Genomic DNA, 13,685 nt, shown 5'->3' on the forward strand with positions numbered 1-13,685 from the left:
CGAGTGATACTGATTCAGAAGCTAGAGGATCTAGGACCTTCCTGCTGAGAAGCTCTGCATACCCCCCAGCGCATCACTCCCCGCAACTTGCCTTTAGAAATGTACGGTTCATTGTCGGGCACCTGGTGAGCACCAGAAGCACTGGCCTCTGGCCTGGGCACTGGGACGGGGGGCCTGCTGGCCAGGTCCAGGGCAAAGGCCTCATCGTCTTCCACTGTGTGATAAACATCTTCTGGATCCTGATGGAACTGCTCCTTCTCCAGAGTGGCGATGCTCACATTATTGCCTAGAAACGGAGTTACAGGTGACTGGAAGCAGTGGTGGAGAACCAACTCCATGCAAAGCAACTGAGGAAACACTGATGTCACCTTCCTTGGCCCCCATCAACGCAGCAAAAGGAAGTGAGCTCTAGGCTCTTATCATCTTAATTTTACTGCCAAAACTCAGTTATTCTTCCCATTGGAACTAAGGAAAGGGGAGGATGGCCCTAAAGCCCAAGGACACTGGGAACCAACCCCTGGGTCTGGGCAGCATTGGGAGGGTGGCTCAGAGGCCTCCCCACCACCAGCTCCAGCACCCTCACCTTCAGCATCAAAATGACTGCAGCAAACCCCTCCCAAGGACTTCCTCTGTGCCCAGCACTGCTCCAAGTGTATTGCCCACATTATTTCCTTTGATTGTATTACAATGCTATGGAGGAACTGTAATCATAATTCTCATTTTGCAGATAAAGTACCTGGGGTCTTGGGGATGTAAATAACTTGCTCAGAGTCTCTTAGAGCCACATGGGGGCCCAGAAACACCGGTTCCAGAGCTTGTGCTCCTAACCAGCAAGCTCTACTGCCTCTCTTGCGACCTCTGCCTCCACTCTGCTCCCCAGTGACCAAAAGACTTAGGAACGAAGCTTGCCACCTGCCCTCTGTCCCTCAGATTTTCTCTGCCTCCTTTCTGGTAACAGGCTGAAATGCACTGTGCTCAGACCCAAACACAAGGTCCTCTTGTCCTCGGGAATCTCAGCCGACCCGTGTGCCAGCCACACCTCATACATGAGAGCTGTGTGACCTTGAACATGTTATGGAACATGTTCTCTGAGCCTGATTTCCCTCTGAGACCTACTCAGGGGAATACTGTGAGGACAACATGAGATAATAAAAGGGAAAGCACCCAGCTCAGTGTATACGCATAGTAGGGGCTTTCCTCTCCCTTCCTTATTCTCTTTAGCACCATTCAGCCAACAAATCTGTATTAAATGCCTGATTGAGATACAGGGATGAGTGAAGCTTGGGTCTCCTTCCTATGGAGATTTCTAATTTAGTATTTATTAAGGGTTTTTCATTGCATTTTCTGAGCAGTGGGGAGACTGCTCTTGATTTATCTACTAATACAACTTTTCTTTGCTCTTTACTGTCAAAACTATTTTTTTCCCATCCTATGTTCTTAGCACCCTGCCTTCTACATCTATCAATATTTGATCAATAGGCTCCATTATAAATTATAAATGATTGAACGGAGTTAAGGGATTACTCATATAACTTAACACCCACCTTTGACACCTTCAATAATGATAAGAAAAGAATACCAACAATAATACACCTTTATTACCTGATCTATTTCTGGCCCTGCTCTGAGGCTTAATGTAAAATAACTCATTTAATTCTCACAACATTCATCTGACTTCACGACTGGGGAAACGGAGACACAAAGGAGTTGAGTAACTTGCCCACATTTTCCCTGCAAACCGAGGAGGGATTGAGGCTGTGTTCTTAGCCATTCTGCAATTCAGCCTCCACTTAATAACAGGGTTGCATATTCCCCTATATTCTCCTTCATCAGAGAGGAAATAAGTCAAATCTTATTTTTCTTTGTGTCCCCCAGCCCAACATCCACAATAGTGATTTGCTCCTAGCAAGTTCTCAATCAATTTTGATTAAAGAGAAACATGTGCATTTAAAAAAAGGTCTTGCTGAAGGCAACTTGTGAATCCAGATGAACTGCTGCAGCGGTGGGAACTTCTGGCCTCCATGTGACAGGCTGATGGGAGAGCCAGCGGGGTAGAATGCCTTCAATCACCCATAAGCCATGTACATGGAAACCCATTTCTTGAGTGGAGCAACTTTCAGATGTAACCAGGCAATGTCTTCCATGTGTTTTTCTTTCTCTCTTTTGCTTCCCTGCTCATAGCTACAACTTACCCTCTAAAAACTTGCGGATTATAGAGTCCTTAGTGGCCCGGGAGAAACTTTCTCCAGCGATTGGGCTAGATGTACTGGCCTGAAGCATTTCCACATCTAGAAGGAAAAGGAGATTAAGAGGTAATAAGTTGTTCTTCCACATAAGCAAGGAGGTTTTTCAGATAAATATAGAAATTTTAACAAATCAAGAGATCTTGAACCAAGAGATTCAAGAATTCATTAATCTATTCATCTACTCACCTATCCGTCATACTTATCTATCCTCTAAAGGTCCAGTGCACAAATTCATGCATGGGTGGGATCCCTTGGCCTGGCCAGTGATTGGGACCAATCAGGGCCATCTTGCCCAGTCCCAATGGGGGGAGGAGGGGGAGGGGAACAGCTGACTGGGTAGAGACCACAGAAGGTTGCCGGTCAGGAAAGGACTGGAGGAGGGCTTCAGGGCATGTCCAACCCTCTCACCCAGTCCTGATCAGCCAGACCCCAGCAACAAGCTAACGTACCAGTCTGAGCGTCTGCCCCTGGTGGTCAGTGCACATTATAGCAATTGGTTAAGCAATTGAGTCTACCTATTGGTCAGCACTTAGAATATTACACTTTTATTATATGGGATTCATCCATCCATCCATCCATCCATCCAACTACTCCATAAGAACACAGAGTAAATGTGGAGTATAAAGAAGAGCAACATTCACAATCCTCAGGCCCTTTCTTGGATCACAGGGCTCAAAAGGTATGAATATAGTTTAAAGTTGAAGAGTATACAATCTGGTGAATTTGTATTCTTTGGAAATGTGATATAAGGAATTGCATAGAATTCCTCATACAAATTCACCAGGTTGTCTTTAACTGGTCCCCAAAGATCAAAGTAGTAAGGAAACAGTATATGTGTGTATAATAATGAAATTCAAACCATTTTTTTCTGAAAGTATACTATTCAACTTCAAACCACATATTTTGCTTAAGCAAGTAAGTCCTCAGTCAATGTGTAATATGACACAGTGAGTACAACCTCTTGATAATATCAAAGCTCTACTTTAAACACAGGCTGAACTTTTGCTCCAAAAACACATATTTCAGAGTCATAAAGTACTGTGCTGTTGGTTGCTTGAGTTTAAGTGGATTTACTGTGGTAATTGAATGGTTTTCACATTTTCGTCTCCATGGGTTTATGCTTAATCATTAAAGCCAAAGGTCAATGTGCTTCCTCCTTATAACGACCCAATTACATGAGTAACCTAAAAACCAAGTTCTTGTTTTGTTTTTGAGATGATATTATTATGATTTTGAGATGGTACTGTGCTGATAGAAGTGGCTCTAACACATACATTCTTTCCAATTGTTGCATAATGTTCCATCTATACTAATAAAAACCTTTGTGACAATAGGCCAGCAGGGGAGGGATGTTGGGGGCCATCAGGCTGGCAGGAAAGCAGTTAGGCATCAATCAGGCCAGCAGGGGAGTGGTTAGGGGGCGATCAGGTTTGTAGGCAGAAGTGGCTAGGGGCAATCAGGCAGGCAGGTTAGAAGCCAGCGGTCCCGGATTGTGAGGGGGATGTCCAACTGTCAAGGGGTCTCAGATTGGAAAGGGTGCAGGCCGGGCTGAGGGACATGCCCCCTCCATGCATGAATTTCATGCACCGGACCACTAGTTTTTAAATAAACCACAATTGATCTACGCTTTGTTGTTCACGATTCCATTTCATTTTTGCTGTTAAAAACAATGCCATGGTTACATATTTGAAAGAATATTTTTCAATGCAAAATGCCTTTTGAGTCCTGTGGTTCAGGGCATAAGGGTTGTGAATGAGACATGCTCTTTGGTATCCTGAAGACCTAGGTTCAAGCACTGGTTCTGACACTTGGCTCTGCATCCTTGGGCAAGTTACTTGCTATCGCTGAGCTTCTATGAAGTGAGGGATAAATAACAGTATCTATCTGTAAAATGGGAATAAATAACAGTATCCACCTCATAAGAAGACTGTACATGCCAATTAAGACAATGCTTATAAAATGCTTATCAACAGTGCCAGGCACTAGATATTAGCGGTAATCATTATCATTATATTGAGGCAGCCTAGATAGTGTATTGGTTTCTTGCTGTTGTAACAAACTGCCACAAGCTTAGTGGCGTAAAACAAGAACAAAACGTATTATCGTACAGTCCGGTAGTTCAGAAGTCTGAGATGGCTCTCCCTGGGATAATCTTAAGGTTTTGGCAGGACTACAGCCCTTTCCAGGAGCTGGAGGGGAGCATCTGTCTCCTTGACCTTTCCAGCTCCCAGAGGCTGCCTTCCTTCCTTGGCACCCGGCCCTCCTCCTCCAGCTTCACAGCCAGCAAGGTTGGGCAGAAAGCTCAGCTGAACCAAGTGGTGCCATCTCTGATTTCTTCTTCCGTTTTTAAGGACACGGTGATTACACTGGACCCACCCCGATAATCCAGTATATTCCCTTTATCTTAAGGCCAGCTGATAATTCTACCTGCAATTGTAATTCTTCTTTGCCATGTAACCAAGCATATTCACAGATTCAGGGACATTATTCTGCTTGCCACAGAGGGGACCAAATAATCAGTACCATCAGCCTGGGAGTAGGACACACTCAATTCAATCATGTCCACAGAGGACTCAGCAGTCCTGGCCTGATACAGGCAGGGTCTCTGTAGTGTCTCTGGATGTGCACTGCCTCCAAAGAAGCTACCAGAAATTGATCTTATGGCCATTTATATTTTAAATAAAATTGTTCTTTTTATTCTGAACTGAATATAAATATCTTTGAATTAGACCAGGAACAGCAAATACATATATTGGCCTCCATGTCCCTATCCTATACTTAAGGCAAACATTACCGATCCATCATAGCATTGTTCCTGGCCTCAGAATTCTTCTCAACACAGCTCCCCAGCCACTCAATACCAGCTAACTGACATTGGTACTTGAAATTATTTTTAAGGCACTATTTTCATGCCTATCTCAGGCAGTAAGTTCTAGTAGGAATAGAAACTACCCTTATAACAATAAAGAAAAGGAAAAGCACCTTGCTGAAGGAGTTCATGAGCAATAAGATTCTCTCAACCCAAGTGCACACACAACCCAAGCACGGGGTGAGCAACACGCGAGTGATTGAAACACAGAAAATTCTGGAGGTGCAGGGACACAGGACATTTTGTAAAGCAAAGCAGGACAATAAATCCCTGCATTCCTGGATGCCTGAGGCTTGTACTTCAGATTCCAAGTGCTTAACCTTCATCCCTCGCCAGTTAAAAATAAACCGAAATGTGCCCAAACCTGCTGGTCTAAGGAGAAAGGGTGAAGTTCTTTCATTTCAGCAGAGAGGAAACAAATAAAAACAAGGAGACTCCGGGGCCTCCGTCTCCTCCCGGGAGAGGCGGCTGCGGAGTTAGCCTGCACTTGACTGAGGGAGTCAATCAGAAGGAACCCTTTCCCGCGGAGAAAGAAGCATGAACAGATGAGAGAAAGCCTGGCAGGCACTTGCTTCGGGGACCAGCCCAGAGCAAGAATGCATTTGCAAAGAAGCCCATGTGATACTCCTCGTGGGACATACATCTAGATTACTTAGCTGCAGTAGAAACTCCATTCAGATTACGTGCTGTTCATTTAATAGCAAACCTAATCTGGGTACATAATACAGCGAAATGTCAGGTGCTGTGAGACCATTCTTCTGGAAAGGCTCTCAACCCCTGAAAGCAGGCCAACTGAACGTTTTCCAGTGTTTTTATGGCAGAAAAGGAGCCTCAGAGGCAGAAGCAGCGTGATCGTCCCTTTGGAGATAAGCTGAAGCCTGACTGGTTTCTAGGAGGAATGGATGCTTTGATCGACCACATCAACAAGAAAGTCCAACCTCCCCAGACCCCAATTTAGATGTATTGGGAAGAAGACAGAAGAGAGAGAGAGAGAGAGAGAGAGAGAGAGAGAGAGAGAGAGAGAGAGAGAGAGGGAGAGAGAGAGGAGGGGAGAGAGTTGCAGTAAGAGAAGAACAGAGGTAGAAAGGCAGACAGGTAGACACAAGGGCAGAGAAAGAGAGGAAGGCAGTCTGACATCAGAGCGGCTAAGGAATGGTTGGCCATGAAAAAGAAGGGGCTAAGAATGAAGGGGTTAGGAGAGGCAACCCAGTTAAATTCTGTGGATCCTGATGCAGATAAGGGCTTCCATGCAACACTCTGGCAAGCACAGACTCTGCCGTGCAGGAAGGAGCGCACAGTGGGGTGCAGTGAGCACCCTGACTTGCGAAGTCGCCCCACCATTCACCTTCACAGCTGCCCTCTCGGGGTACCGTATCCTTTTCCTTCGTGGCACTGTCACGGTTTGTAGTTACCTATTTCATGATGTGGTCCTTTCGTATAATGTGCAGCTCTCCTGCTGCCAGGGAAGCTCTGGGAGGCAGCAGCGTGAGGCGTGCGATAAACACAGCTGAATGCGTGGAGGTGTGAATGCACACACACTGACAAGGAGCACACAAATGGATGTGTGGAGGTGCCTGGGCTTTGTGAAGGAATCTGGGCATCTCCCACGCTGAGAAAAGAGAAGGGCAACTCAGGCAGCAGGAACAGCACAAGAGGATGCCCAGAGACATGAAGGACAAGCCCGTCTGGGGCGGCTGAGGAGTTAGCGCCACTCTGAGGTGTCCCACTCGCAGGAAAACCTAGCAGATGTCTCACTACCGCCTCTCAGGAAAGGGGAGTCTCTGCACTGGGATGCCAACAAACAGTTCCACCCCACAAAGTCTAGGACGGTGTCTTGTTTTCTGGTACTCTCCAAGTTACACAGTGGAGCACCTACAGTGTACGGCACCGTGGCTAATGCAGGCCTCCTAGCTGGGGGAGGAGCAGAGAACCAGCGAAGCATGTACAGAAGCACAGCGCACCGCAATCTGCATGCAGTGCCCGAGGATAGCTCGAGGGAGTGAGTTAAAATGATGGTGGTGAGGATATTATTGTAGTAACTTTATTTTTAAAAGAATCTTTTTATTGATTTCAGAGAAGAAGGAAGAGGGAGAGAGATAGAAACATCCATGATGAGAGAGAATCATGGATCGCCTGCCTCCTGCAAGTCCCCCACTGGGGATCAAGCCCTCAACCCGGCCAGGTGTCCTTGACCGGAATCAAACCTGGGACCTTTCAGTCTGCAGGCTGATGCTCTATCCACTGAGCCAAACCGGCTGGGGCTATCATATTAACTTTAAAACATTCAATCCAGTAGCTTTCACTGTGTGCCTCTGTCCCCAACACAATTCTCTGTACATCTGGAGTAGGGGTGTCGAACTCAATCAGAGAAGGGGCCAAAATCTAAAATCCAGCCTAAATCGCGGGCCGAATGGTTTACTGAACAGTCATAAACTGTCATTGTGATGGAAACGCAGCGGAGTGCAGTGATGACAGCGTGGTGCGGGCCACATTGCAAGGCCTGGCGGGACGGATTTGGCCCACGGGCCTTGTGTTTGACACATGTGATCTGGAGGATCAAAAAGCAACAGACATCGGAAGTGCTGAGCCTCCTTTTGCCCTGCTGGGTCAGCTTCAGCCTGGACAGGGCAGGAACAGGATGAGACCCTTGCTGGTAAGACCTCATGCCTTGCCCCCAGCCCCCTGCCCCTAAAGCATTTATTGGCTCCAGCAGCCAGAGTCTTCCCGAGATGGAAGGCAGGAGGATGGCAGAGCCTCCTGAGAGGTGAGACAGGGAAGGCGGCAGGTTCCACATCAATAATAACTATTTTGCTCACAGAGGCGCCTCCTTCAGCTGGGCTCAGACCTGCCCTGGCTGGGCGGCAAGGCCCTTCCCTGTGCCCTCAGCTCAGAGGGGACCTTGCTTGCAGAGCGGGCTGTAATCAGAGAGCTCGGGTAAAGAAAAACTGGAGATGATCGGTTACAAAGACGCCAGTTACCAAGGGGGTTGCTAAGGGCTCCGTCAGCTCTCTGCTGCACACAAACTTGAGCTGCAGAAGAGGGCGGAGGGAGCAGGGGTGCGAGAGAAAGGTTGGAGACAGGAGCCCCGTGAAGCAGAACAGCCTCTGGGATGGATTAGAGTGACTGCTGTGAGTTTAGTTTCTAGGAGGGAGAGGGTACACATTTCCCCTTTTGCCCCTTTCCCCCTTTGAAGAAAGACAAGCCTCTGAAATACTTAAGCAATGCTAAATCCACATGCATATCACCTTGGCAACAGTTGAACAAGGGCCTCCCAGGAATGGTTCCCGAAGCCCAGAGCCTCAGGGAACCTTTCCAAGCAAAGTGTATTACCTAAGCCGGAGGGCCGCCGGGACCACCGTCTCACTCTCTGAGGCAAGGCAAAGGCCAGGAGATAGCCAAAACACCCAAAGGGAGGCGTGTCTTCATTTTTATTTAGTGTTTGCATAAGCCTGACCTTAAAGAAGACATTCATTTCTTACATAGTAAGGCGAGGGTGTTGGTGGTTGAAATCTATGGAATCTTGAACAAAAAATTCTCAAGGGAGTTGGGAGCAAAGCTGAAGGTTTGATAACCTGGAAATGTAATTGCCACCTGGTGGCAGCATATCTAAACTAAAGATCCTGAATGTGAGGGTGTGTGTGTGTGTGTGTGTGTGTACTCAACTACGCAAATTCAGGGAGAAGGAAAGATTGGAGTAGAATAAAAAACAGAGTCAGAGCCCAACCTTGCTCCCCAGACCCCCTCTATTCAACATGGTGGGTTTCCCTGACAACCCTCCTACTCAGTGTGTGTTTTAGACTCCCTTTGGAGAAGAGGGCCTCATTCCTCTCCCTTTCCCAAAACTCAACTCAGAAGAGGCAGTTTTGTCCCAACACAGTTAAGTGACCTCCAAAGCAGAGGTAAGGAGCTGACCTAAAGCCTGCACTCCATGTTGGTCCTGAGAGCGAGTGAATGAATGAATGAATGAATGAACACTATCTTCCTACATATGTTCTTTGCAGTGATCATGCATGGTTTCTGGCTTCCCAAAGGGGCAACACTTGTTCTCCAGATGTTCTTTTGTGAAGGGGTCTCTGTCCCAGACTGGAAAGAGCAGTGTCTTGGTCCCCTTTGTCTTCCCAACACCAGGGGAAGCGAGTAGCTGAAACGCAGTAGATGCTCCAGAATGCTTACGGGCACATGGAGATGTATGGATGTGCGAGGGCAGGGGCACCAGAGGCTGCATGAGCCCATGTCTGAAACAGCAAGCAGGAAGTGAAATAAGCCAGTCAGAGAAGACTAGTATCACATGATCTCACTCACGTATGGAATCTAAGGAACAAAATAGATCCAGAGACATAGATTGTGGAATCTCAGAGGGAAAGTGAAGGGAGGGTGGATAGGGGGGAAGTGATCAACCAAAAACACTGTATGTATATATGCATAACCCATGGATACAGACAATAGTGCTGGTAAAGGCATGGGGCGGGGGACAGGAGGCAGGGATCAATGTGGGGAAAAGGGAGACATATGTAATACTTTCAACAACAAAGATTTTTTTATAAAGAAAAAAAAAAAAAAGGAAGAGCAAGCAGGGCTGCAGCCACTAAATGGTTTTCTAAATAAACCAGGACTAAATGTCATGGTGTTCTATGGAAATTTCTGGTGCAGAATGAAGAATATGGTCCTAGAGACAGCGAGACTTGGGTTCAAATCTGGACTCCAACAATTGTTAGACTTTGGGAAAGTTGTGGAACCTCTCTGTGCACCAGTTTCCTTGTTCATAAAATGCAGGTTAATAAACATATTCTTGTACAGTTGCTTTAAGGATTTGGTGAGATAGAGGATCTGGATGGTGGGGATGACACCCTCTCTCCTCACCTCCCTGCCCGGTCGCCGCTCTTTCAGAAAGAGTGCCCACATTCTTTCCAATCCTCCCAGTTAGGTGCTAAAGGGAGCTTCTACCATTCTTCTCTCCGCCCCCCCCCCCCCACTCCCTCCCAAAGGAGAAACCAATAGCTTTTCTCCTTGTTCTACTAAACTCCAATAGGGTCCCTCCATCGGGGTGACAACCCAAAACACTCTCATCGATTTTCCAAACGCCCTCCAGAGGGCAGTGCCGCTCCCCTTGAGAGCCACTGGTCTAAGTAACGTTGGTTCCAGTGCACACACCTGGGTTGAAGCAGGAGCACCTGCCGCCAGACCTACCTCCTGCAAGCACCTCACCACCACTGGACCACACCTTTCAGGTGCTGGGTTTGCAGGGTCAAGGGTGCTGCTAGTGTCAGGGCCTGCCTCTGGCCCCCTTGCACGCCCACTCCTCCTGTTGCCAGGCTTCCTTGTCTACCCATGGATGGGAAAACCAGGCCCACCTCCCTGGGGGCCAAGGGCCCTGCTGTCTTCTTCTCAGGCTTCAAGTTGGCAATGCTCAGTCTAGCCCATTCCAGAAAACCCTCCACCAATAAAGCTGATACATTGATGGATATTGTGCTTTATCTCTCTTAAATCTATTCTATGGCCAGACGGAAGAAGCGTTAAGTCTTAGGCAGTGTCTTGAGTACTTAGCCTTGGGTAGCAAAAGGTGGGGACATATTAAGAAGGCTCTGAGAGGACTGGCGGCAGGTGCTCCTGCTTCAACCCTGTTGTGTGCGCTGGAACCAACATGACTTAGACCAGTGGCTCTCAAGGGGCGCGGCACTGCCCTCTGGAGGGCGTTTGGAAAATCGATGAGAGTGTTTTGGGTTGTCACCCTGATGGAGGGACACTATTGGAGTTTAGCAGAACCAGGGGGAAAGCTACTGGACACCCATAATGTGTGGGACAGCCCTGCACGGGAAGTGTTTCATGTCCCTAATGGCTTTTAAATATCTCCCCAGACACGCAGATAGGCTAAAAATCTGCCTACAATACATATTTATACATATGCGTGTGTCTGTATATACCTGTGTTTATGTATGTGCGCATATATTTTTATTTAATATTAGAAGGCACAGGAAAAGTATGGACAAATATACCCACCAAACTATTACCAGTGCTATACTAGTTTGGTGGGTAGAGTTATATGGACTTTCAATAAGAACTCAGTTACATATTTCTATTTTGTTTCAAGTTTTTGTAAAGATGTATTACTTTTACAATGAAAAAAAAAAAAGCACCAATTAGTGAAACCAAAAATGGGCAAAATCTGTTAAGCAATTTACACACAAAAAAACATGTTCTGCCGAAACCAGTTTGGCTCAGTGGTAGAGCGTCCATCTGCGGACTGAAAGATCTCAGGTTTGATTCCGGTCAAGGGCATGTACATTGGTTGCGGGCACATCCCTGGTAGGAGGTGTGCAAGAGGCAGCTGGTCGATGTTTCTCTCTCATTGACATTTCTAGCTCTCTATCTCTCTCTCTTCCTCTTTGTAAAAAAAAATCAATAAAATATATATATTTTTAAAAAGCATGTTCTGGAGATATATTTTGAAAATTAAGTTTATTATATATCAATTCAATAAAATCAGGCTACCATGAAAAAAAAAGAAAACACTTATCATTTTCTGAGCCCTAAGAGCAAATTTCTTTGTATATAAATGCAACTTGTATTTTTTTTTTTTTTTGTATGGCTTTAGTATGCACTGAATTTTCACCATTTAGGAAAATTCACGTTCTGATGCCAACACTGTTGGCAGTATCTGAGTCCCCAATACAGTGGGTACATGTCTGTCAGCACATGAGGCCGGACACTGGCAGCGAGTCTGAGCACAGCCATCTGTATCCAACGATCCCATTATGTCCTCCTGTGCAGGCACGCCTGAGAATTTCCTCTCTCTCTTTTTTTTTTTTTTTTTATAGCAGTTCTATTTTATATTTATCATTCTCGTTCATATTTTACTTTGGGTGTATATTTGATTTCCAGGTTACATTATATGAAACTCACATCGGGGCAGTAAAGGGGGCATTGGTGGAAAGTTGTTTACTGTAAATAGGGCCTGCGGGGACTGACAGGGTTGGAAACTGCTAATTTAGCGTCTCGGATCATGAGACAAGGCCTTCCTCAGCTCTGACTGCCAGGACCTTGCTACAGCGTCCAGTCACGCAATGGCCACAGCGGAGGGCGTTTGCAGAAGGGTTCTGCTCGTCTCAACACATGGTGGCAGCTCTAACTTTGCATAAAACAGGATCCTCATCTCTCTGGGGTAAGGCGGCAGTCAGCAGGGACTTCCCCCATCCGCCAGAGTGAAGAAAGCCTTTGGTCAGCGGAAACATGGAAGCAGAACTGGGCGGTGCTACTCACAGAGGTCCTCGGTGGCGTCAGGGACGAGGGCCGCCATGGACTCGTACAGCTCCTCATCGCAGCCTGGGTTGAGGGAGCATTTCATGAGCAGGTCTGTGGACAGGTGGGCCATGGACTCGTACACGTCGTCAGCCTCCTCCCCTTGCATCAGTTCCTCTTTGATGTGACTCTTCAGCATGTCCACCGTTTCCTGAAAGAGAACAGGGGACCCACAGGCACACTGAGGCACCCCAAGAGGGCTTGTGGCTGGCAAAGGGAAGGCTCCCAGGGGCCAGGGCTTTGGCTCCCAGCACTAAGCACAGACTCACACATCCAGAAGATGTGTTCATGTCCAAAGACCGGATGATACAAACGTACAACCTTCTCATGAGCACCTATTATGGGCCAGGTCCGATGCTAGATATTTGACTAGACAATGTCATTCTTTCTACCACAGCCTGAGAGAGATGCAACATTCCTGAGTTCACAGATAAGAAAACTAAAGCTTATGCCTTTCCTTACATAAGTCCTGCAATCCTGGCTGCTGACCTTCCCACTACTCCCTAGTGGTTCTTCAGAAGAGAACAAATAGCCCTTACTGACTAGCCAAATGGAGATGCAACTGGGATAAATGGGCTGCATCTAGGTGTGCTTGCACTTCTGTGTAGCCAGAGTCCCTCAGGAACCTCATTCACTGGTCCCCGCTCCTGCTAGCAGACTGCTCCAGAGCCTTTCTCCAAAGTGCCTCCTCGGCTTTATACCCTGTGCCCAGGAGGAGAGATGGTCGGGCTGGCTGCCCTCTCCCACTTGGTCTCTAGGTGATTGTGAAGCCAGAGAGCTGGCTTCTCTGAAACCTCTGTACAACTTTTCGTGATAAGAAACTTCGGTGTTTCACAATCCTTATTTCAGCATCAACCCACAGAGATGCTCATTTTCATCATCGCTGCCCGAAAGAGCTAATCTGTTATCGACACTCCGTGTTGATTTCCTCATGAGACCCAAGGAGTGGACCAGCTGGCAGCTGAGAGTGTTGATTGGAGATTCAAGGTCTGGCATTTGGTTCCAATTTGATGAAAAGAGGAAATGGGACAGTTCTTAGAGGTCATAAACAACACGTAGGGACAACCTTTTGGTACAATGCTAAAGCTGCATTGGTGGAAGGGAGTCACAGCCAGAGAACAAGGGTGATATGAGAAATGGGAGCCAAACTAACTTCAGTGCAAGCTGGACATGCATCTCCCAACCTCCCTGTGACATACAGTAAGTAGGACAGCAAGCCCCGGCCTTGGCAGAAAACCAGGTTCAAATCCATCTCTACCCTTACTACCAGTATG

At 46.9% G+C, this 13,685-nt stretch overlaps 1 protein-coding gene across 1 annotated transcript in view; it reads right to left on the reverse strand.

Moving 5' to 3' along the window:
* The window catches only part of PIK3AP1 (phosphoinositide-3-kinase adaptor protein 1), a 90,554-nt gene that overhangs the window by 18,833 nt on the left and 58,036 nt on the right, over positions 1-13,685 (reverse strand). The window contains exons 8-10 of the mRNA XM_036438715.2: positions 12,373-12,562; positions 2,193-2,288; positions 92-286 (exon numbers count right to left, since the gene is read on the reverse strand). Coding sequence (XP_036294608.1) covers positions 92-286; positions 2,193-2,288; positions 12,373-12,562 — 481 coding nt within the window. The remainder of the gene's footprint in view (positions 1-91; positions 287-2,192; positions 2,289-12,372; positions 12,563-13,685) is intronic.

This window comes from Pipistrellus kuhlii, unplaced genomic scaffold (genome assembly GCF_014108245.1).
Source record: "Pipistrellus kuhlii isolate mPipKuh1 unplaced genomic scaffold, mPipKuh1.p scaffold_m20_p_15, whole genome shotgun sequence".
In the NCBI taxonomy this organism is placed as follows: Eukaryota; Metazoa; Chordata; class Mammalia; order Chiroptera; family Vespertilionidae; genus Pipistrellus; species Pipistrellus kuhlii.